The sequence below is a fragment of the Calypte anna genome, chromosome 10 (genome assembly GCF_003957555.1).
Source record: "Calypte anna isolate BGI_N300 chromosome 10, bCalAnn1_v1.p, whole genome shotgun sequence".
NCBI lineage: Eukaryota > Metazoa > Chordata > Aves > Apodiformes > Trochilidae > Calypte > Calypte anna.
Window position 1 is genome coordinate 904,919 of NC_044256.1, and position 21,164 is coordinate 926,082.

General features: G+C 52.9%; 1 protein-coding gene across 2 annotated transcripts in view; it reads right to left on the reverse strand.

The window, feature by feature from the left end:
• Positions 1-3,974: 3,974 nt before the first annotated feature.
• Positions 3,975-21,164, reverse strand: part of LINGO1 (leucine rich repeat and Ig domain containing 1) — a 70,815-nt gene continuing 53,625 nt past the window's right edge. For both annotated transcript variants that reach the window (XM_030456971.1, XM_030456970.1), the window contains exon 2: positions 3,975-6,229. In XM_030456971.1, the coding sequence (XP_030312831.1) occupies positions 4,376-6,217 (1,842 nt within the window). In that variant the 5' untranslated portion in view covers positions 6,218-6,229 and the 3' untranslated portion in view covers positions 3,975-4,375. The remainder of the gene's footprint in view (positions 6,230-21,164) is intronic.

Here is a 21,164-nt window from a genome sequence, read left to right on the forward strand (position 1 = left end):
GGGTCCCCCTGAGACCCTCAGCACCCACTGGAGCCTGCTGGAAAACTCTGCTTGGAAACCTCAGGAGGGAACAAACTGCAGTGGCAGGGGGCACTGTGTTTTAAGTGTGGTTCATGCTGTTCCTCTGGTCCTTGGCTCAGGTAAGTACATTGTTTTAAAGGGAATTGAGAAAAAATCTCTGTCTCGGGGCAATATTTTTTTAGTACCACCAGTAATGGGGATAGATCAGGAAATTAACTGTTTCCTATTACACCAGGACCTGACTGCACAGCCCGTGTTTTCCAGTTAAAATTTGATTGCCTTGAATCCTGCAGATTGTGGAAAATGAGAAAAAAGACCTAGTAAAATTTATGTGTTTTAATCATAAACTGATAGAATCCCAGTAAATCTATCATGCACGGACCCAGAAAAAAAAGAGGAAAGCAGTAGGCCTGTTTTTTCCTGGAGGAACTGCATGAACCCATGGCAGGGCCAAGGAGATGGGGAGCAGGGCTGCTTGCCAAACCATCTCCTCTGGGGTGTTGAGCCACCTCAAAGCCTTCCTCCTCTGCTGTGTCCTGCAAAACCATGGTGGTAGGGACAGCACTGCAACACAATCACAGAATTTCTTTGGTTGGAAGAGAGCTTCAAGATCATCCAGTCCAACCTCTGACCAACCCTGTAAGCTCATCACTAAACCATGTCCCTAAGGACCAGGTCCACACACTGTTTAAATACCTCCAGGGATGCTGACTCCATCACTGGGCAGACAGTGTTTGACAATCCTTTCAGGGAAAAAATGTTTCCTAACACCCATGCCCTGTCTCATGGCAAAGCAGTCAGAGGGACTGGAGAGCAGCAAGAGTGAGGAGATGGGAAAAGGGGAAGAAGTCAAAGATGTGGAGGAGAAATGTGTGTGCAGAGAGGGGACCATTGGAAGCAAGGATGTGGCAGGGAGAGCAGAGTGCCTGATGGAGAGAAATGGCAGGAATGAGCATGAGAGAAATGCACAGAAGGCAGAAAGTACTTTAAAAAAAAAAAAAAAAGCACAAGCGATAAAGATGAGAAAAGGAAGAGAGAAAAATTGACTCTGAAGCAGAGATAAGAGAAGGGAGGGCAGTTAGTGAGAGAAGGAGTAAAATTAAATGTGATAAGGTCTGACAGAATCGAGGGAAGGCAGCAATCCCAGGAAGCACAGCCAGGGGCTGTGGGGCACCAGGGGGCAAGGGAAGGGCCAGCCTTCCCGGGCTCCTCACCTCTATATAAGCACAGGTACAACCTCCAACATGGCTTTTTGTGCTGCCTAACATGCCTCTGAGCTCCAGGAGAGGAGCTGGGGGGGATTGATGAGGAAGGGTGGAGAGGTGGAGGGTATAAATGCCTCTCCTGCAGGATGCTCATAACTCTGCTCCTGCCCCCCCTGCCAGCCCCCAGCCTGGTGAGGGTGAGGGACATGCCTGGGGATGGTGATGTGCCCAGGCTGGAAGTGCTGAACAGCACAGAAGGCCATTGTCCTCCTCCCTGCCACATCCCAACCCAGGGTGCCTGCTGTGGAGATCCTCCCATTAGCCCTGGGAGCAGGGGAGGGAAGGCATGTTTCAGAGGAAGCCCCCCCTCCTTGCCCTAAACACACCTCTTCCTTGGGGTTTTTGGTGCCTCTTTTAAGCTGTTTTATTAAGTGCTTTTTATTTATTCTGATTAAAAAGAAGACAAGCAAGAAGAGCTGTGTGGCTTCTGACCTGAAGAGCAGTGCTGGAACTCAGTAGCTGCTCTCTCATCCCTGATTAAACTGCAGAAGAAACACACCATACATTTCAGCAAAGGAGAGAAAAAAAGAGTTTATTCTTCGTGTTGTGTTTTTTTTCCCTTTTTTTTTTTTCCTCCCCATCTTTGCCAACCATGAAAATTGCTGAGCTGAGATGCTGGCCACTCTAAGATGCTTTTCTTCTGCGCCATCCATCTGCTTTAATCACACAGTGACTGGAAAAAAAATTATCCAGTTCACAAAGCACTGAAGATTAAAAAAAAACGGTGTGGGTAATAAATTGTGTGGCAGGCAGCAGTGCCACAGAGCACTGAGCAAACTTGCTAATGGGGGACTTGATGCAGAGCACACTTTACTCCCCCTGGAGGGTTTTGAGCAGCAGAAGTGGTGGTTCTGGGGGCACAAGTGGCTCTGGTGACAAGTCCCTGTCTGGGAAACAGCCTGCACTTGCACAGCCTGAGACATTACACAGAAAAGAAATAATTTCCCCTTTTCTTTCTATAAAGCTCCTTCTTAACAGTGAAAGACTTGATCCCTCCACTTACTTGCTGGGACACTGTGGTGCATTTCAAGTACCCTGTTCAACCTGGTTATTACTGTCTTTTTTTTTTTTTTTTTTTTTTAATCTAGGTGTGTTATTAGCTCTTTTGTTTAGCTATGTTATTTATTATTTAGGTGTGAATTACTTCTTTTAATTACATTGGTGCACCTGCCTTCAGCTTCAGGCCTCTCTATGCATGTTTCTGTTTTCTGGTTTTGTATTTAATTCACTGGAAATTTTGGTTAAACACTGGTGGAAGGGAAAGCTGCAAAGGAGCATTTTGCTTTGGCTCTTTGAAAAAGAAAAACAAAAGCAAAAGGCTTTAAAAAATGTTTTTGTTTCAAAGTTACAAAAAGAAGATGGGTTGGAGATGAGAAACTAACAAATCAAAGCTTTGGAAACCTGCTGTGGAGAAAGAATCACAAAATGTTTTGTTTGAAGATGAATAGAAAGCTGAAACCAGCAAAAACTCCCCCCTTCCTACAAGCACAGATGTTTCAGGTTGGTTCTTCTGGACTGGCACATTGCTGGAAGAAATGCAAATCCATCATTTTCCCGTTGCTCCAGGCTCCTGTTGCAATTTTATTATTTTTTTTTTTTTTAATAAATCCTCCTGATGTGACTTTGATCCTTGAGGATTCCATAAATGCTTTACAAATGAAGCATGCAAATCTCAGCTCATCCATTTCGGAGATGCCACCGAGGCTGGGTGGGCCAGGAAACTGCTTGCTGGTCCTGGTGGCAGCCAGGAAGCACCTGCTACTTCAGTAGCACTTCTAAAATCCTTGAGTACCCCAATTACCACAGTTTGCAGGGATGCTTTGTGCTTCCAGCACAGCCAGAGGCTGTCAGGCTGTGCTGGGGACCCCAGCCCATGGTACCAGCCCTGTTTCTCCCGTGGAAAGGCCCCATGGGAGGGCTGGCTCTTCCCTCACCCTACTCTGTGCCTTCTGGGGGTTGGGAAGTTGCCACACACCACCCGGGGAGTGAGTGAGCTGGCCTGATGATGCTGCTTTTGTTTTCAAAGCTTGACTTGAGACATCTCTTTGCTCATCTGTCTATTCCCTCTGTGGTTTCTCTCCTGACTTGCTCCTTTCCATTCACTTGCTCTACTGCACTGGGATGCTGATGCTGTCTGCAGCCTGTGCCATGGGTGGCACTGTCACACCTCTCCCAAAAGGGACACAAGCTCAGGGCAGCCCTGCCCAGGGACCAGTTTTACTCCATTCCTCCCCTTTATCTCCTTGTGACAACATAAACCTCCCAGAGCTCCTGATCCCAAGTCCCAGGGTTCAGCAAAGGGAGGGAGCTGTCCTGGTGACCAGACACCACCACGACCAGTGGGTTACAGCTCTCTGTGTTTATGGAGCAGGGAACAGCTCACGAGCCACAGCCAGTCCTTTGGAAAAACCATCAAACTCCTGTGGACACGGTAAGGAGTGCAGGACACAGCGGGAAGCACCTTCTGGGGGAATGTGAACCTTTGGCATCAGCAGGACACTGGCCCTGGCCTGGGCTGTTCTTAGTGAGGCTCCTGGAAAATGCCTCTGAGGTAAGTGAGGGCTGGCCAGAGATACAGACCTGGACAGATCAAGAAGTCAAGATTTTGCATTCCAGCTAGCTATAGGAAATAGGGTTTTTTTTATTATTTCAAGTTTTCATAAAAATCCATAATTACTGAAATCAAAGTTACAGAAGAAAGTTCGTAACTTTTTATTGGTTTTATTTCTTTTTTTCTTTCTTTCCCCCTCCCCCACCCCCCCGTTGTTTTTCCCTCTCAGAGTAATATCTGACACCAGAGTCCATCAGACAAAGTTCTTACAAACACAGAAGTCCTGAAGACATCGGCTGAATGTTTTCCTGGTATAAAGAAGAAGAGGAGGAGAAAGAGGTGGTGACAGTGCGGGTGCAGTGGGTTTGGACAGGGGCCGAGGGCATGGTGGAAGGAGAGAGAGGTCGGTATGTTTGTAGCAATGTTTGTTTTTTAATTATTTTTTATTCGTTAATTTGTTCTCTTTTAATTTTTTTTTTTAAAAAAACAAAAAAAAAAAACCCCAAAACACCATTATTATTTGCAAATTGTTGCCTGGCTAAATCATTTTCATGTTGAACTTGCGCGGCGCATCGGCAGAGCTGATGCCCGCGTCGGATTTGCGTGGCACGTACTCGATTTCAATGTTGTGCTTGGTGTTGCCTTTCCCCCGGCTCCACAGGAAGAGGAGCACCAGACAGAAGAGCACGACGCCCAGGAAGGAAATGAAGCCCATGGTGGTGGCGATGATGAGAGTCTTGATGTCAAAGGGGAAAGGCACGGTGGCGCGCGTGCTGTTGGCATCGCTCTCGTTGGGCTGGTTGGAGATGAAGGCGAAGGTCTTGTTGGGCTGGTGGGGCCAGTCTGGGGAGTAGCTGCGCACGTGCAGGTGGGCCAGCATGGTGTCGTTGCCACCCGCGTTGCTGGCGATGCATAGGTAGGTGCCGTTATCCTGGATCTGGGCGTAGCGCACCTCCAGCGTGCCGTCAGGGAAGACAGTGAGCCGCCCGTTGGTTTTGGTAGAGATGAGGTGCTTCCGGGGAGAGAGCCACATGATGGTGGGGGGCGGGTCCCCATCCGCCCGGCAGACAAAATGGACCGTGTGGCCTTCGTCCACAAAGATCTGCTGAGGTTTGCGGTCCCGTATCCGTGCTCGGCGGCAGGTGAAGTAGTTGGGCAGGAGGATGTCAGGGAAGTCTTTGAACTCCTTGCCCTGGACGAACTCTGGGGTGGAGCAGGTAGGCTGCTGCTTGTTGAAGTTCAACCTCCAACGCCTGCGGAAAACCCAGAGCAGCCGACAGTCGCAGGCTAAGGGGTTGTTGTCGAGGATGAGCGTCTCCAGGTTGCCCACGGAGTGGAAGGCCGACTCCTCCAGGGTGGTCAGCAGATTCCCTGACACGTTCAGGATGCGCAGGTAATTGAGGCCGCGGAAGGCGAAGGGCTCGACCGTGGTGAGCTGCCCTCCCACCAGCTGGATCTCCTGCAGCCTGAGCAGGTCATGGAGCATGGAGCCCTCGATGGTGACAATGGGGTTGTAGGAGAGGTTCAGGAACCGGAGGTAAACCAAGTGCCTCACTGACACATACGGGATGGACGTCAGGTTGCAGTGGGTGATGGACAAGGAGGTCAGGTTCAGCCCGTAGAGGCAGTTGGACGTCATGGTATCCAGGTAGGGCCAGTGTGAGATCTCAAGGACCTTGAGCCGGTAGAGCCTCTTGAATGAGTAATCCCGGATGGTGTTGATGTTCAGGTGGCGCAGCCGCAGCACGATCAAGCCGTGGAGGTGAGACAGGGCCTCTGTGGGGATGGAGGTCAGGTTGCATTTCTCCAGGGTCAGCTGCTCCAGACTGTTGAGACCGCTGAAGGCCCGGTGGGAGATGTAGACAAGGTCGTTGTCCCCCACCTCCAAAGACTTCAGGTTGTACAAGTCCTGGAACATATAGTCTAGGAGGATCACAATTTTGTTCTCACTAATGTCTAGCTTGGTAAGGTTGCTGAGTCCAGTAAACACCCCCAAGGGGATCAGCTTGAGTCTGTTACTCCTGAGCCCCAGCGTCCTGAGGTTGAAGAGGTTGTTGAAAGCCCCAGGTTCAATGGCACTGATAATGTTCTCATTTAGTTCCAGCTCCTCTAGGTGAGGGTAGTTGGCAAATTCATCCTGGTTGAGCGTCTTGATGCGGTTCTTGCCCAAGTCCAGCAGCTTGGTCTCAGTCGGGACCCCCTCCGGCACGACCATGAATCGCTTGCGGTGGCAGAGGACGGCCCGCTCCTGGGCAGAGCACTCGCAGCGCGGCGGGCAGCCCGTGGCGGAGCCGGAGAGGATGGATCCCAGCATCAGGAGGAGGATCGGCTGCCAGCAGGCCAGGATTGGGCTGCGCATACTCGCCTCCCCAGCTACCATCCTATCTCTCACCTGCAGGTAAGAGGGGCGGAGAGAAAGAGCAAGGTGGGCATGAGCAAACAACAGGCATGACCGCAGCAAAAGGTTTCCTATCTTGGTAGAGCTGAGGTTATGGCAAAAGGCAGAGGCAGAGCAGAGATTCTCATTTTCCAGCTGAAATCCAGCCCTTTGGCTACAAGACCAGCTCTCCTCCCCACCCCCCAACTTTTCTCTTGATGGTGGAACGTGCACAGACTTTGAGTGGAAAGCCTTGAGGAATCTGTGTCAGACAGACCTCGCTTCCTCGCCTTCTCAAAAAAAAAAAAAAAAAAAAAAAATTAATACTAAACACATCTATCTACATCCTATTTTAAGCTCTTGAAATTATTCAGTTCCCTGTAGATGGAGCCTGAATATAAAGGCTGCTTTGCAAATGCAGAGGAGCTGAGCACGGGATCGAGCATCTGGGGGAACCCTGCTTGGAGTGGGCTGGCAGTGGGGTGTCCGGCTGGGGAGCGCGGCAGCAGCTCCCTGGGCCCCCTCCTCTCTGTTCCCCAGAGCAGCCCAGTCTCACTGTGTCCCCAGGGTTAGTCCTTTGCCTCCCCCCATGCCTGCCTGCCAGCTGCAGACCCACTGAGAAACAGCATTGGTCAGTGCACCCACAGAGCAGCTCAGAGGTGCACGGGGTAAGGGGGTCTGCCTGATCTCAGCTGGGAAAGGCCCAACCTCCTGCTGCCTTCCCTGGGGAGGGCTGGGAAACCCATCAGGATTACAGCCTGGCTCGCACCCTGGCCCAGAACCACTCCAGCCCATTGGCAAGCAGAAGCTCCCTGTCATGCTGCCTCTGTTGCATTTATTTCCTGGTTGTTCAGGCAGTTATGAGGAATCAAATCATATTAATATTGCATATTAGATGTACAGCTGCTCCTGACCGTGTTTATATCTATTGTTATGTGTACATTCCGCATTGCTTCCACTAATGCTATTTATGACTATCACTGAATATACTCAATACATTACTTCCATTGGCTCTGTTTGTATCCATCACTATATATCCTGTGCATTACATTCCCTGCTCCGGCACTATTTATGGGTCTGGTACACAATCTGTGCATTACTCCATTGCGCCTGTTTACATTCATCATTTTGTGCAGATACATGACATTTGTTCCCCCCAAATTATTCAAAATTTCTTTGCAAGATGTGAAGATGAGAGTTGATGGACTGGCCATTAAGATGCCCACCAGCACCATCTCGGAAACCACCAGACCTTGGCACACCAGGCGAGCTGTCTCTGAGGTCCTGGAGTCCCCACAGAAATCCTCCTGTGGTTTCCTCCCAGCTCACTCTCCTCCTCCACCCACTTTCCCTGCTACCTTTGCCCTGGGGCTGGTTGCTGGGGGCCACCCAAACCACATCACCCCCCAAAATGAAGGGGTGCAGTGCTGGGAGCTGATCCCACACTGCTCCCCTGGCCACAGTGCCGAGCTCCCTCCCAGCAGCCCCAGGCCAGCACGGCCCAGTCTGGTGGAAATGTTTCCAATGGATTCACTTGAGCCTGGGCCGGGCTTCGAAGATCCATTTGCCAGGTATGTGCAATTCATCATCCCTCGTGTCATCACCTCCCGAGTGCTGAGGGTGCTGGGCAGCCTCACAAATATGAGTGGGGATGCTGCTGGGGTGGGGCTGGGACCTTCCAGAGGGACATGACGGTGCCCTGGGGCTGCTGGCACCACCGTTGGGCAGCTCTTGGGCAAAGTGGGGCACATGGATCTGCTCCCCATGCAGGGGCTGGGCTGCCCAGAGACTCCCCAGACCCCCCTTGCCACCCTTCTCCTGCCCGCGAGGTGCCGACGCCAGCGCGCTCGCAGCCGCCCTCGGATGGTGTTTGTGAGAAACCAATTCCCACTCCTCACAGACGTGCTGAGAAAGCCATCAGAGAAAGCAAAACACTGCATGCAAAACAAAATACAGTCTAAGGGGCTTAATTATACCAGGGCTGAAAAGACTTCAGCTCATTAGCGTGCCAGGCAGCGGCCTTATTTGGCTGTGTTCTGAGCTGAGATCTCAGCTCTGCCCGCGCACGCAGCCACGCGCTCCCAGTCCCCGGTGGGCACGGGGTGGGGGCGAGCCCCGAATCCCACCACAGGACCCCCCCCGTGGCTCCTGCATCAACCCTGACCCCTCGTGGGGCAGAATTCTGCCCCTCCACTGTCAGGAAGGGGATTGCACCTGCGACAATTTGAGCTCTGAGCTGTTTTTCCTGCACTGGAGGGGCAGCGGGCAGAGCTGCCGGGAGGGATGTGGCACTGCTGGCTAAAATATAAGCAAAAAGTGACAGATGAATGAAGCAAAATCCACGTGGCGTTAAAGATGAGACAAGCTCACTTGCATAGGATTAAAGTCTAGACATACCTCACATGTTATTAGTTCCCAGCTAAATTTAAATCTGTGATAAATAGAATCCCTGACAAAAAAACATCCGTAATCTTAATAGCCAGAGTCACAGAAGAGCTTTGGGAGAAAAACAATGAATAAGCTGAAAAATTCTGGGCTAAGATGAGCTTTAAATCACTTCTGGGTCCCATTTACCTCTAGGTTTCAGAGATGAACAGTTGTGCCTCAAGGTGAGACTGATATTGAGAGGTGCCCTTCTGAAAAAAGGCTCAAATTGAGATTTTTCACATGAGCTGAGGTCAATAACCTGCACATGGCTCTACAGGCACTGCCACACAGCCCCTTCACAGCCACTGGGCTTGCATCCCATCAGTGCCCCTCAGCCCAAAGGCAGGGCTGTCCTTTTGGATCCCTCGCATTGGCCACCACGTGGTGCCCTGGTGGCCACGCTGGGGCTGTGTGTGCTGGCCAGGCGAGGGGCTGTGGCACCTCAGGAGGGACTTGGGTGACTCTGTGGAGGGGGCTTGGTGTCACTGGGGGAGAGATGGCAGTGGCCGCTCTCAGCAGCTGCTGCCTGCAGGAGACTGGAAGTGACTGAGCCAAAGGGCCATCACGGGTTTTCCAAAAAACTAAAGCTCTCCCACCCTCCTGAGGATGGGGAAATGTGCCTGGCCATGGCCTCAGCAGGAGCTGCCAGGCAGGATCAGGACACACGGCTGTGACAGGCAGACCAGGTTGGCTCAGGGAGAGCTGCAGCCCTCTGGTGAGAACATGTCTCTCTCTTTTCACATTAAAAGAAAAAAAAAAAAATTATAAGAAAGGAGCACCTGCTGGACTTGCAGACTTCAGGCAAGGAGCAAGCCAGTGCAAACCAAAACAAAGAGTTACGCCCAGAGTTATGGCATCCACTGACTCCTGTCCCTGCCACCCTGCTGCTGCCTGGGGATGAGGGCTCCAAAGCGCAACTGCTGCCCTGGGGAAGATGCCAGACCTGTCCAGAGGTGCAGATGGAACCACCATGCCCTGGTGCTGCCTGGTAGGCAGCAGGGCCTACTGTGTGTCTCTGGTTGGCACCAGTGAGGGGTGGAAAGATGCAGTTCTGGACCTGAGCCTGGAAAGGCAGCTCAGGGATGGGCAGGAACCCTGAACCCCTGTCTGTGGGGTTCGTTCCCTGCTCAGGGCTCTGGGCACGGGGGAACCAAGCCCAGGTGGTGATCCAGCAGGTTGGGTTTGCTCCTGAGGTTTCTGCTGCCCTCCTGCCCTGGCTGTGCCCTCCACTGTCACCACTGTCCCTGGGTGTCCCCTGCTCACCCAGTCAGGGCTGGGCTGGTGCTCCTCAGCACCGAATGACCTGCCATGCTGACAGTGAGCAAGCAGCAAAAATCTCCAAGTCAGCTAAAACCCCACCTGGCAGCCATAAATTACAGTGTGGGAGACGTTCACCCTTGAACCAGATGCTTTTGAAAGCATCAAACACCACCAGGAAATTTAGGACCAAGCGAGCCCTGTCCCCAGGGGGTGTTCCTGAGGCTCAGCAGGGCTGGGGAGCACATCCCCACCCCTATGAACACACCTTGCTGCATTGCTGTGTTTGCAGGGTGCTCCCAGCTCCACACAGGAGCCCAACTCCAGCAGCACAGGGCACCCACACAGGCTGGGGTGTGGGTGAAGGTTTGGGTGTGGGTCAGCCAGGGGCTCAGCCCTGTCTCTGGCCTGATGGCTGCACACAAAGCTCTGAGCCAGTGCTCTGGTCTTCTCTAAACTGCTCCAGCCAAATCAAATTTTATTGAACTTGACTACATTTTAGAGATAAAGGCTCCAGGTTTACAAATAAATATTTAACAACCTTTCCTGCTGCTAAAAGAGTTGCTTATCCAGACCCCAGGCTCTGCACTGTCATGTAGCTACCTGGCTGCAAAGCAACAAAACAAAGGGAGAAGCTTTAATTTGCCAAACACATTTATGCCCATTTCCACCTCTCACCATCACTCCCCGTGTCCAGTGCCCACTGATGGGCCCTTTCGCTTTGTCTCTCCTTCCTTCCCACCCCTCCTGCTCTCTCCACTTTCCCCATCCAGTGCCAGGGCTGGCTGGTGGGCAGTGGGTGGGTGGTGGTCTGCAATGGTCTGGGTGGTGAGCAGCTGCCTCTTTGTTCCTCTGCTCAGCCTTCTGCAGTATCTGCTTTCAGCTGCTGCGAGGCAGGAGCCTGGAATAGGTGTGCTGCAACCTGATCTGCTCTGGCAGTTGCTCTGAGGGTGTAAAAGAGCATGAAGAAGTATTTAAGAGGCAATTCACCTTCCGGCACTGACACCACCTGGCTGGCACCAGATACCTGCAGCAGCTGGCCTGGGGAGGGTCCTGCAAAGGACCCTTTCCTTGTGGCAATGGGCTCTCCCACCCAAAACGTGGTGCCCCACGCAGAGGTGTCACAGGGGATTAAGCCAGGGAAGCCAAAGGGCAAGAAGAGAGGAAGGAGATTGAGGTGCTGGAGCAGGTCCAGAGAAGAGCAAGGAGGCTGTGAAGGGATCCAGCAGAATTCCTGTGAGGAAGGGCTGAGGGAGCTGGGGGTGTTGAGGCTGGAGAAGAGGAGGCTCAGGGGAGACCTCATCACTCTCTACAACTCCCTGAAAGGAGGTTGGAGCCAAGGGGGTTCAGTCTCTTCTCCCAAGGAGCTACCAGTAAGACAAGAGGGCCTGGGCTTAAGCTCTGCCAGGGGAGGTTTAGGTTGGACATTAGGAAAAAATTCTTTACAGAGAGGGTGATCAGGCATTGGAATGGGCTGCCCAGGGAGGTGGTGGATCCTCCGTGTCTGGAGGTTTTTAAGAAGAGCCTGGATGTGGCAATGGTCTGGGAACCACGGTGGTAGTGGATCAAGGGTTGGACTTGATGATCTCAGAGGTGCTTTCCAACCCGGATGATTCCGTGATTCTGTGAGAGCAAAAAGGGGAGAGGATGTACTGGGGAGAACAGCTTTAAAGTGGGCTGAGGGGCTGAGATGCTAGAAGGGGGAGTCTTTGGCCCAGCTGTCCCCTGGTTTAGCTCTGGGCTGAGGATCTGCTTGACTTCATGTAGAGACAGATAGGTACAGTGGAGGGAAAATCAGCAATGGCCCAGAGCCAACCTGGAGAGTGGTTTGCAGGCTTGGCAGGCAGGTTATCAAAGTAGGCCAATGGGAAGGAGGTCCTGGTTGTCCCTGCAGGATTCTGAAGCTCAGAGCAATTTTAGCTGAGGCTGTTTCTTGTGATCACATCTGTGCAAGACCTGCTCACCTTCCTCACACCTTTGCTCCTTCATTTGTAATGTCTTTTCTCTCCCTGTGCCTGCACATACTTCAGTGCCCCATCAGTAAAGAAAACATCCTGCCAAGTGATCAATAAGTAGTTGCAAAGGCAGCTGTGGATGCTGGGGATGAAAAGCCCTGAGCTAGCAAGAGATAAATGAGGAGTGTAAGGGTGTAGCACATCATGAAGCTCAGGAACTGGCCATGCTCCTCTACCCATCACCATGGGCTGGCCCACCACCATTGGTGGTTCAATGCTTCCCATGACAGGCAAGCTGGGAGGAGGGGATGGTTTCTGTTTGTGAGGCAAAGAGCAGGAGAGCTGTGTTTGCTGGGGTAATATCTCCCAAAGGGTCACCTTGGGACTCCAGCATCAGGAATGTTACAGGCTGGGTCAGCAGGAGGCTGGTGTGCACTGTGCTGCTGGGATGGATGTGCACCAGATAGCTGAATGGGGCTTCTCCTTTTTATTCTGGCAAATCCCCTGTGGACTCCCTGTAGACATGGGCTGGATCACCAGGATGTTTTAGGTGCTCGCTGGAAGGTACCCAGCTCAGCAGGCACTTGAGGGATGAGTGAGTGCTGAGTAGAGGAGGATTCAGTACAGCACGAGGGTCTTTGTAGATCCCTTTTCTTCCCTTTCTATAAATGAGAAAGGAGAATGGAAAAAACCCAGACTCCTCTTAGGGCTATGGAAGCATTTGCACTGGCCAGGTGAAAAAAAAAGTTCTGTCCAAAGAGCGACTTCTGGGACAGCTGCCAGGGTCACAGTGACATTGTGAAGGCATCCCCTGCACTCTCCCTCCCTGTGTCCATGGCCAGCAAGGCGCTGTGGGACATGGCAGTCCCTAAGACAGTGCCTTCAAAGGCCCTTTGGGGAAAGCTGCCAGAGCCTGGGCCACCATCCTGCTCCTGCTCATGGAGGGAGAAAACTGCCTGGTCCTCCAGGGCTAGCAGCCACCCTTTCTTGTTGCACTGGAGGCAAGATAGTGGGTTTTTTCTTGGGTATGGGATACAATGCTATCCAGACACCTTCTGCCCTCCCTTGAGCTCCCCAGGAGTGCTTTGAGAATACCCAGCCCTTAGCAGGGTCTTACCCCAGATAGCAGCAGTAGGTTTAGGGATGGATGCTGGGGGACAGCCCAGGTGGCTCAGCAGTCCTGCCCATCTGCTCTGGGCAGCTCAGAAGGCTACTGCAGCACTGCAGACTCAGCCAGAATGCAGCTGCATGGTGCCTGGGCTGAACCCCGTGTTTGTCAGGGGCAGGACACCACCTGATCTAGCATAAAAGCGGCTGGTGCAAAGTCACCCTGCTGCCAGAGCATGTTTCCATCAGATCAGGAGCAGATGGCATTTCTGTAGGGGCTTGCCTTGATGCTTGGACCAGTGACTGGGGGGCTTCCCGCTCCCCCAGACCCAGGGAGCAGCCCCTGAAGATGGTCCCTGTCCCCTGGACAGTCCCAGCAGCAAGATAGGCAGCCCTGCCAGGCTGAGCCACTGCTCCTGGCAATCCCAAAAGCCCAAATCATACCTGGGGAACCCACTAAAGGCCTGGCAGGGGCAACTGGCTGGCACCAAGACAAGTTGCTCCCTCCCCAGGGCTCCCTGCCTGGGGACATCCCATCCCCTCCAGCCATAAGCCTCTGCTGAAGGCTCTCCAGTGCCCTGAGGCACCTGGCAGCTCCAGCAGCAGAGCCATGGTCAGGAGCACAGATGGGGAGTGCCCTGGTGCCTTTCTGCCTTCCTTTGCCCAGGGCTGGTTCCATAGGAGAGCAAACACCAAACCAGCCCAACATCCTGGCCCTATAGACATCAGCAAATCCTTAGGACATGACCCACTCCAATAGCCACGAGTCCGAGAGCTGCTGTGTCCCCACTGTGTCCTTGCCACAGCTTGAAGGCAGAAACCCCAGAGCAAAGTCCCAAACGCTGCCCAAGTGGGGACCAGTGAGCACATCCCAAGCCTGTGGTGCTACAGCAACCCTGCTGCCAGGGACTGATCATGTTCCTTGGGTTTAATTTAAGCTTAAACCATTCTTACAGCACCACTTCTGTTCCCACACCACATCCCTTAAATGCCCCTACAGCCTGTGCAGGATACCTAGAAAAGCGCAAGGGCTGCTCCAGAGTGCTATGTCTTCCCCTGGAAACAGAGAGAAGACTTTAGAGGACATAAACCTGACAGCTTCTCTGCCTCCAGGAAAATCTGCTGGTTTACCTCCCTTTAGGACTGGACCTGGTATTTTTATATTGCTGCCTAAAATAAACACCCTCAGAAGCCTTTTGGGAGGAGCTGACTGCAGCCCAGCACTGATGGCTCTGGGATAACCCATCAGCAGGACAAGCTGATGGTGGGCACACGTCTGCCCTGCTGCCAGGACCAGCACTGGGTGGCAATGGTAGAGCTGTCCCTGCCCCTGGGGACACAGGGGCAGAGCAGGGTGGTGGGCTCGGGCAGGGTCTCTGTTTGAAGGCTCTGCAAGAGACAAAAGCCTCAGTCCTCTCCATTTCCCTCCCTTCCTGACTCCTTCCCACAAGCCAGATCTCTCTTTTTCTACCCCTCTCTGTTATTATTAAGTTTGGTTCACATAATAACAAATTGAGTGCCGTGGGAATTTCCAGAAAGAATGGAGCAGAGCAAAAAAGGAGCCAAAAAAACCCCAAACATAAGCGATGGCAAAGGAGGAGAGAAGATTCTTCTTCCCAGCCAGGCTTTCTCTCCACTGGTTTTACACATACAACCCTTTTTTTTTTTTTTTCTTTCCCTCTTTCTTGCTTGTTTGATTTTTGCATTATTTATGGCTTGTCTTCAGGGCCTGTATTTGCTGTTATTGTTTCATTCAACAATAAAATACATGAGATAAAAACAAACTGTGCTGAGCCATGGCTGTGCCCACCTGCCCTGCACTCAGGCATACCCATATGCAAAGGTGGACACAGCCAGCCAGCTGGAGACAAGGGGTCAGCCCTTTGCCAGCCCTTCCCATCCCAAATCCCCATGGTTGGGGAGATGCTGTGGGATGTGGCCTGGCCAGGATCTGGCTCCATGTGCTGCCAGCCCTATGGATACATGTTGTTTGTAGGGATGAAGGCTGCACACAGAGATCTGGAGGCCCTGGCACTACACCCAAACCATGGATCCTCACCCCCCAAGCAAGAAGGAAAAAGGGGGAAACACTGAGGGAGAGGAGAAAACCACACAGTGGGAACTCTGAGGGTTTTAAGGGCAATTTCATGTAATCCAACAGGCTGGTTTCACAGGGTGCCCCATGCCGAGCGGTGCTGGCTGTGGGTGCTGTCCCCCAGCAGATCTCAGCTCCAGGTGCTTTGGGAACACATACCAGGAGGTGCAGCCATCCCGCAGTGCTGTGAGCAGGGCAGGCAGTGCTGCCAAGCAGCTGGAGCAGGGGTGAGAAGCACAATGGGTTTAATGGCTGCCAGAAGGGCTGTCAGCATGCAGGCAGCCTCAGCTGCGCCCTGGGGAGCCGCGCCGTCCCCCAACCTTTTCTGTCTTCCAGCGGGTGAGCAGTGGGCATGGAGAAAAAGGAGGGACCCACTGTGGGGATGGAGCGGGCTCCCTGCTGCCCTCGACAAGAGAGCTGCTTTGAGGTGGTTTTGTTGTGTTTTGCTTGAGCTGAAAGAGATGCTTTCCACCCCTTCCTCCTTCTCCCCACTGATGCTGATAATAATACAGAGCCTGCACTCTGGGCTGTATGAGAGAACAAAACTAATCACGGGGAAACACGGTGCATAGAAATTAAATCGGAAATGCAAGGCCAGGGTTTCCATTTCGGTTCAGCTTCTGTATCGTTTCCCATTGAAAAGGATAAACAGGCTGAGCACAAATCAGTTTAATGGCAGCACCTAATGGCAGTGCAATTCCATGTTTCCCAGAGCAAATCGTAGCTCAAGCCCAAAGCGGCGGCACAATCCGCAGCACGTCAGCTCCCTGGGACAGCCACAGCTGAGCACTGGGGACACCAGCACCCCCTCAGGACTGCCTCCCCTCAGCAGCAGTGCCAAAATAACCTGGGTCACCAAGATGCAGGAGGGGCTGGTGTCCTTCTCTGGGTTTGGGGACACCGGTGGGCCCTTGCCTGCCCGATTTAGCTTGCCGAGCTGTGCCAGGCTGCTCCTCCATCAAGGGGAAGGAGGTTTCTATGCTGCTCACCACTGTGGCCCTGATTTCTTTCCTTCGTCTGCATCATCATTTAAAATATGGCTACAGCTGCCATTATTTTTTCTGCCTAATCCTTGTTGCTGTGCCTCGTTCCCTGGCACAATGCACAAGCCGCTTGCCAGCACAGAAGCAAGCCACCAGGCCAATGCTTGCCTGTAATTCCCTCTCTGAATCCCCCACCTCACATTTTGGGTTATACCGTGTCAATTTTGCTCTCTGTGACTGCCCTCAGTCCAAAGGGGTGGTGGGGAAAGGCCGGGTTCAGGCAAGGGAGGGAGAGGTTTGCCTATGTGCCTGCGCAGAGGGAAGAGCCTCCGAGAGCGCTCAGACTTTGCTCGCCACCCCCAGGTTGCCTCCAAGGTCTAAATGAGTTGTTTCCCATTTCACACTTGACATCTCAAATCCAAACAAAGAGCTGAAAGAATAGATCACGTCAAAATATTTCTGCTTCTCCCTCCTACGAGAATTCCCCATCAGAGACCAATCCAATTAAGGTGCTGGTTATGAAATTAACCATAATTACAAGAGCAATATTTAATGTTTCACATTCTGATGAAGAAACAGAAAAGACAAAAAAAAAAAAAAAAAAAAAAAAAAGATTGTGGGTCCTGCTGAGATTACCAAGAGCTATGTGGGGGTGAGAGGGGGAAAGGGCTGCAGGGGAGTGAGGGCTGTGCAGGGTGGCAGGGGCTGGGCTGCACCATGGGTGCCTGGCCCAAGGACTCACAGCAGCAAGGGCAGGGGCTGGGTGCTGATGGGCACATCCCTCAGGGAGCAGTGGTCAGCCTGGCCCCCAGAGCAGGGCATCAACCCAGCCTGATGGCTTTGCCATTTGAGTGTGACTCGGCTGTTGTAGGACCACAGAGCTATGTCCCAGGAGGAACAGGCCAGCCCTGCACATCCTCACCCTATCCCAACTCCCCTGGGGGACCCTCTGGTTCACCCACCAGACTATCCCCACCTGAGGACACTGATCCTAGCCCTGAGATAAGGGGTGTGAGAACTTGAGTTGGTAAAGCCCTTGGCTTCAGACCAGGATATCTGGGTCCTCCTCTGCAGCCTAGAAGAGTCACATCCATGTGTGGACGCATGTCCTGTCCACTGCACTGCCCACTATGGGCACCAAAAAAAGCTTGATGGCTTGTAGAGACACAGGGAAAAAAAGAGGAAAGAAAACATGCAGAACAGTTCACCAGAAAACATTTCTGTGCTTATCAGTGAGAATGAGCAATACCAAGCCAAGCTCCCCAGCCCCTGCAACAAGGGATGCTGACCTGCCACCTAGCCTGCTCCCATGCCAGAAGATGCTGTTTGGATGGACTATGGGGCTGTGGAGTCTATGGGATGGTGGCCAAGGTGTTGGCGAGGCCAGAGGGAGGGCTGAGCCACTGGTGGGGCTCATGGCAGGGCTCCCCTCAGCATGGCCACACTGCTGCCAAGGCATCAGCACACTCCGTGCATCCTGCTGGCATCCTTCCCCCCAGTGCTCCCCCTTCCAGCATATCAGCATGACCTGCTGCTCTCAGGGATGGAGGGAGCCTCATGCTCCCTGCCCGGGCTGAAGAGAAGATGAGGCCCTCCATGGCATTAGTATTTATTCAATTGCCTGGGTCAAGCTGACAGTTAACACTGCTTGCTCAGACATGGCCTGTCTTGGTTCACAGTGCCAAGGGGCTGGGGGGGGACGGGACATGGCAGAGGTCACACTGAACTCCTGCAGTGTTCTGGGGCTGGGGAAACCCTGGGGTGGGTACGTGGATGGTGGTTCTTGCCTTCCCCAAGCCAGCCCCATCCTGAGATGCTGCCTCTTACATGCCCTGATGCTGTCCCAAAGGCTGAAGATTCCAACAGCCACCAAAACTGGCTCTTAGTAAGACATGTCCCCAGACAGGGTCACAGGGAGCTGGAACACACAGCAAAGCCATGGAAACCTCTCTCCATGGAGCTATTCCCATCCACAAGCACCAGTGTTACTCCCCCAGGCAGAGAGAGAGGGGGAGAAAATTGACTTGGAAGAAAATTGAGGCCATGGCCTTAAGTTGCTTTCTCCCTTTATTTTTCTTGTATTGTTTGATTTGAGTAAAAGCATTTGTAGCCTTCTTCTTCTCTCTCATCCCAGCCTTCCCCACTACCTGACAAGCCCTTCTGGCTCTTTTCCCACCAAAAGCCATTTTCTGCTCACGCTAGGATAAACCCTTCTCCCTTCATTTCTCAGGGTTTAGCAGAGCAGAGAGGAGAGCTGCTGACTCGGTGCACTGGATATGCAGGAGCTCTGGGCACACACCCTCTCTTGCTGAGCTGTGCCATGACTTGCACCCCTGCTATGCCCTCTCCATAGCTCCAAACCACTGCCAGGGTGCTGGTGTCAAGCTGGAAGGGTGAGTATGAGGACAGCGAGCTCATGTCAGCCTGTACCATGGAAGGAGAGTCAACAGGAGCCAATGGACCTTCTAGTGGCCACCCCAGCACCACCCAAGCAAACTCCCAAGGACTGGCAGTGCTCGGGTGAGGTGACATGGACAAGTGTCTCTCCAGCAGCTTCTGTACCTGAAGCTTCTCAGAAGAGTTGGTGGAGTGGCATTTTGTTCCCCCAGGCCATTCATGGGGAGGTGCCCATTGCAAACACAACCTTGAGGGGATGGGTTCAACCCCCAGCCCCAACACAGGTGTCACTCCAGAGCTGTCACAGCAGCCCCCACCCAACAGCTGTCCAACAGCCCTGGGGACTGTCACAGCCTAGGGACAACTACACACACGAGGCCAACACCTGATGGGGTGTATTAATCTTCACTGAACCACGATAAGTTCAGTTGTGCTTTATAATTCAGCATCTGTAATTACACTGTAATTACACTACCATTGTGGCATTATTTTGAAGTGATTTATCAACGCTGAAATTAAACCCCAAGTTACAGGATTTTATACTTGTTGCATACATCAAGCAGTATAAACTTCAGCTTCATTACAGAGACCGTGTTAAGTAGGAAACTAAAGGAATAATAAGTCATTCAGTCATGCTGTTCACCTTCCAAGTGATATGAAACAGTGGTAATTAGAGGTATCACAGAGTAATTACATTATAGGTGTAGAGTAACTGCAGCATGGTATGGTATAACTGAAGTATAACCATCCCTTTTGTAATTAATCCCTCCACAAAAAGACTTGGAAAGCCTGACTCTTCACCAGGTGGTGTAAACCCACCTCCACTTTCTCCTCCAGCCCCTTTCTGCCCATCCTGCAGAGAGAATCATAGAATCCTAGAATCATAGAATAGGCTGGGTTGGAAGGGACCTCAGAGATCATCGAGTCCAACCCTGGTGCAGGAGCACCTTGAGCACCTGGTGCAGGCAGGTGCCCCTGGCTGTGGCTCTGCCAACTTCTGGCAGGGCTGGGTGGGGGCTTACAGCTGAGGGAGAAGCCCCCTCCAGCTGCCTGGTGCCCTACAAAGTCCCCACCAGGGACTCTGCTGCCTCCAGGGAGTGTCTGTCCCCATCCCAGCCTGGCTAAGGGGAAATCCACCCCTGTGTGTCTGAAGGAAGATGTGGAGGCTGTGGCCTCCATTTCTCTTTCAGCCTTGCTCACCAGCCTCATCAGGCCAGGAGCTCCAGAAACCACCCCTTCTCCATATGGTATTAAGCCATGGAGCTGACGTGCCCCAGGAAGGAGCCAGGAGAAGTGGGTGAGCAGTCATGGCCAGCCCAGACATCTCCTCCTACCAGCCCCAGCCCAGGCTGCTGGGATGGGTGGATGGCTGAGAGAGCTTCGTGCACCAGGAGAGCAAGGCTGCCCCCGGGCTCAGTGGCACCTAGGACAGGCACAGGGTGTTACTGGGCACCCTCATTTGAGAGAAGTCAGGGAGAAGGACAAGGCATGCACCTGTAACCGAGGGAGCAGACATGGAGGAAGGAGTGAGGCTGGGAGAGCTTCCTTTGGGGTGGAGATGGTTGGGCAGTGCAGGCAGCCCTGGGAAGGTCCCTGCAGCCCTCAAGCCAGTGGACTGGCTCGGGGCATGGCCACCTCACTGCTCCACAGCCATCGTTGGCAGGTGTGAAGGTCAGGTCAGGGCTACTGCAAGTAGCAGAGCAGGGAGGAGAGGGTTAAGGCTGGCAGGAAGGCTGGGACAGGGATGTGCCAAGGGGTTTCATTTCAGAGCCGCGCTGGGCTCCTGTGGGTGGTGCAGAGGAAGGGGAGATGGAGGGAGAAGAGAGAAGGTGCAGATCTGTGGAGAGGGGCAGTTCCTGGAGATGCCTCAACTGCTCTGCCCCACTCTCACCCCGTAGGCTGAGACCCAGAGACCAGCACAGGCTGGGGGTGAGTGCAGGGCTGTCACTTGGTCCCCTGCAGGCCAGCGGGTAAAGTCTCTTTCTGGAAAGGGCGTTTTCTGGGGAAGGACCGTGGATGGCGACTGCTGGCGACAGGCGGAGAGAGCAGAGAGAGGCAGCAGAGCTTCACCAAGCAGTACCCACCCGCGGTGAGGAGAACTGATCCCACCGGTGCCCATTTTCGTGCTCCCTCCTAGTGCAAACCACTTTCACAGCACCAACACTCCCATTTCTTCTTGGAGGAGCCACCTCCAGCACCTGGAGCAAACCGCGCCTCTGCCCTTCACTCAGAGCTATTGATACATCCAAGGTGCAAGGTGAAATATCCAATAACCTACACATGGTATCGGAGTGCAACAAGCAATGGGCACTGCCTGAGAGGGCTCCCAAAAGCCCTCCTGGCCAGCAGGCTCCTGGGCGTCCTAACATTTCCCTTCAACAAGAACCCCTTCTCTATTCTGCCAGACACAAAGGGGCTGAGCCCAGGCAGGGGGGAGCCTTCAGTGCCTCTACATCCTCCCCTGAAGCCTGAAGGATCTTTCCATTCGGCAACACGTCCCCACAGCCTCAACCCACCTACCTTTAGGGCTGGGGGGCCGGTGATTGGAAGGATGAACCACCAACCCCCAAAAAATTACACCCCATTGCTCTGTGGGTGGGTCAGCCTGGTCACTCAGGGCTGGTGAGCTCTCCCTGCCCGTATTTAACCCTTTGTGTCTCTGCCTTTGGGATACAGGCAGAGAGTTGATTCCTCCTCTTGACTTAATTAAATCTTACTGGGTGGGGAGC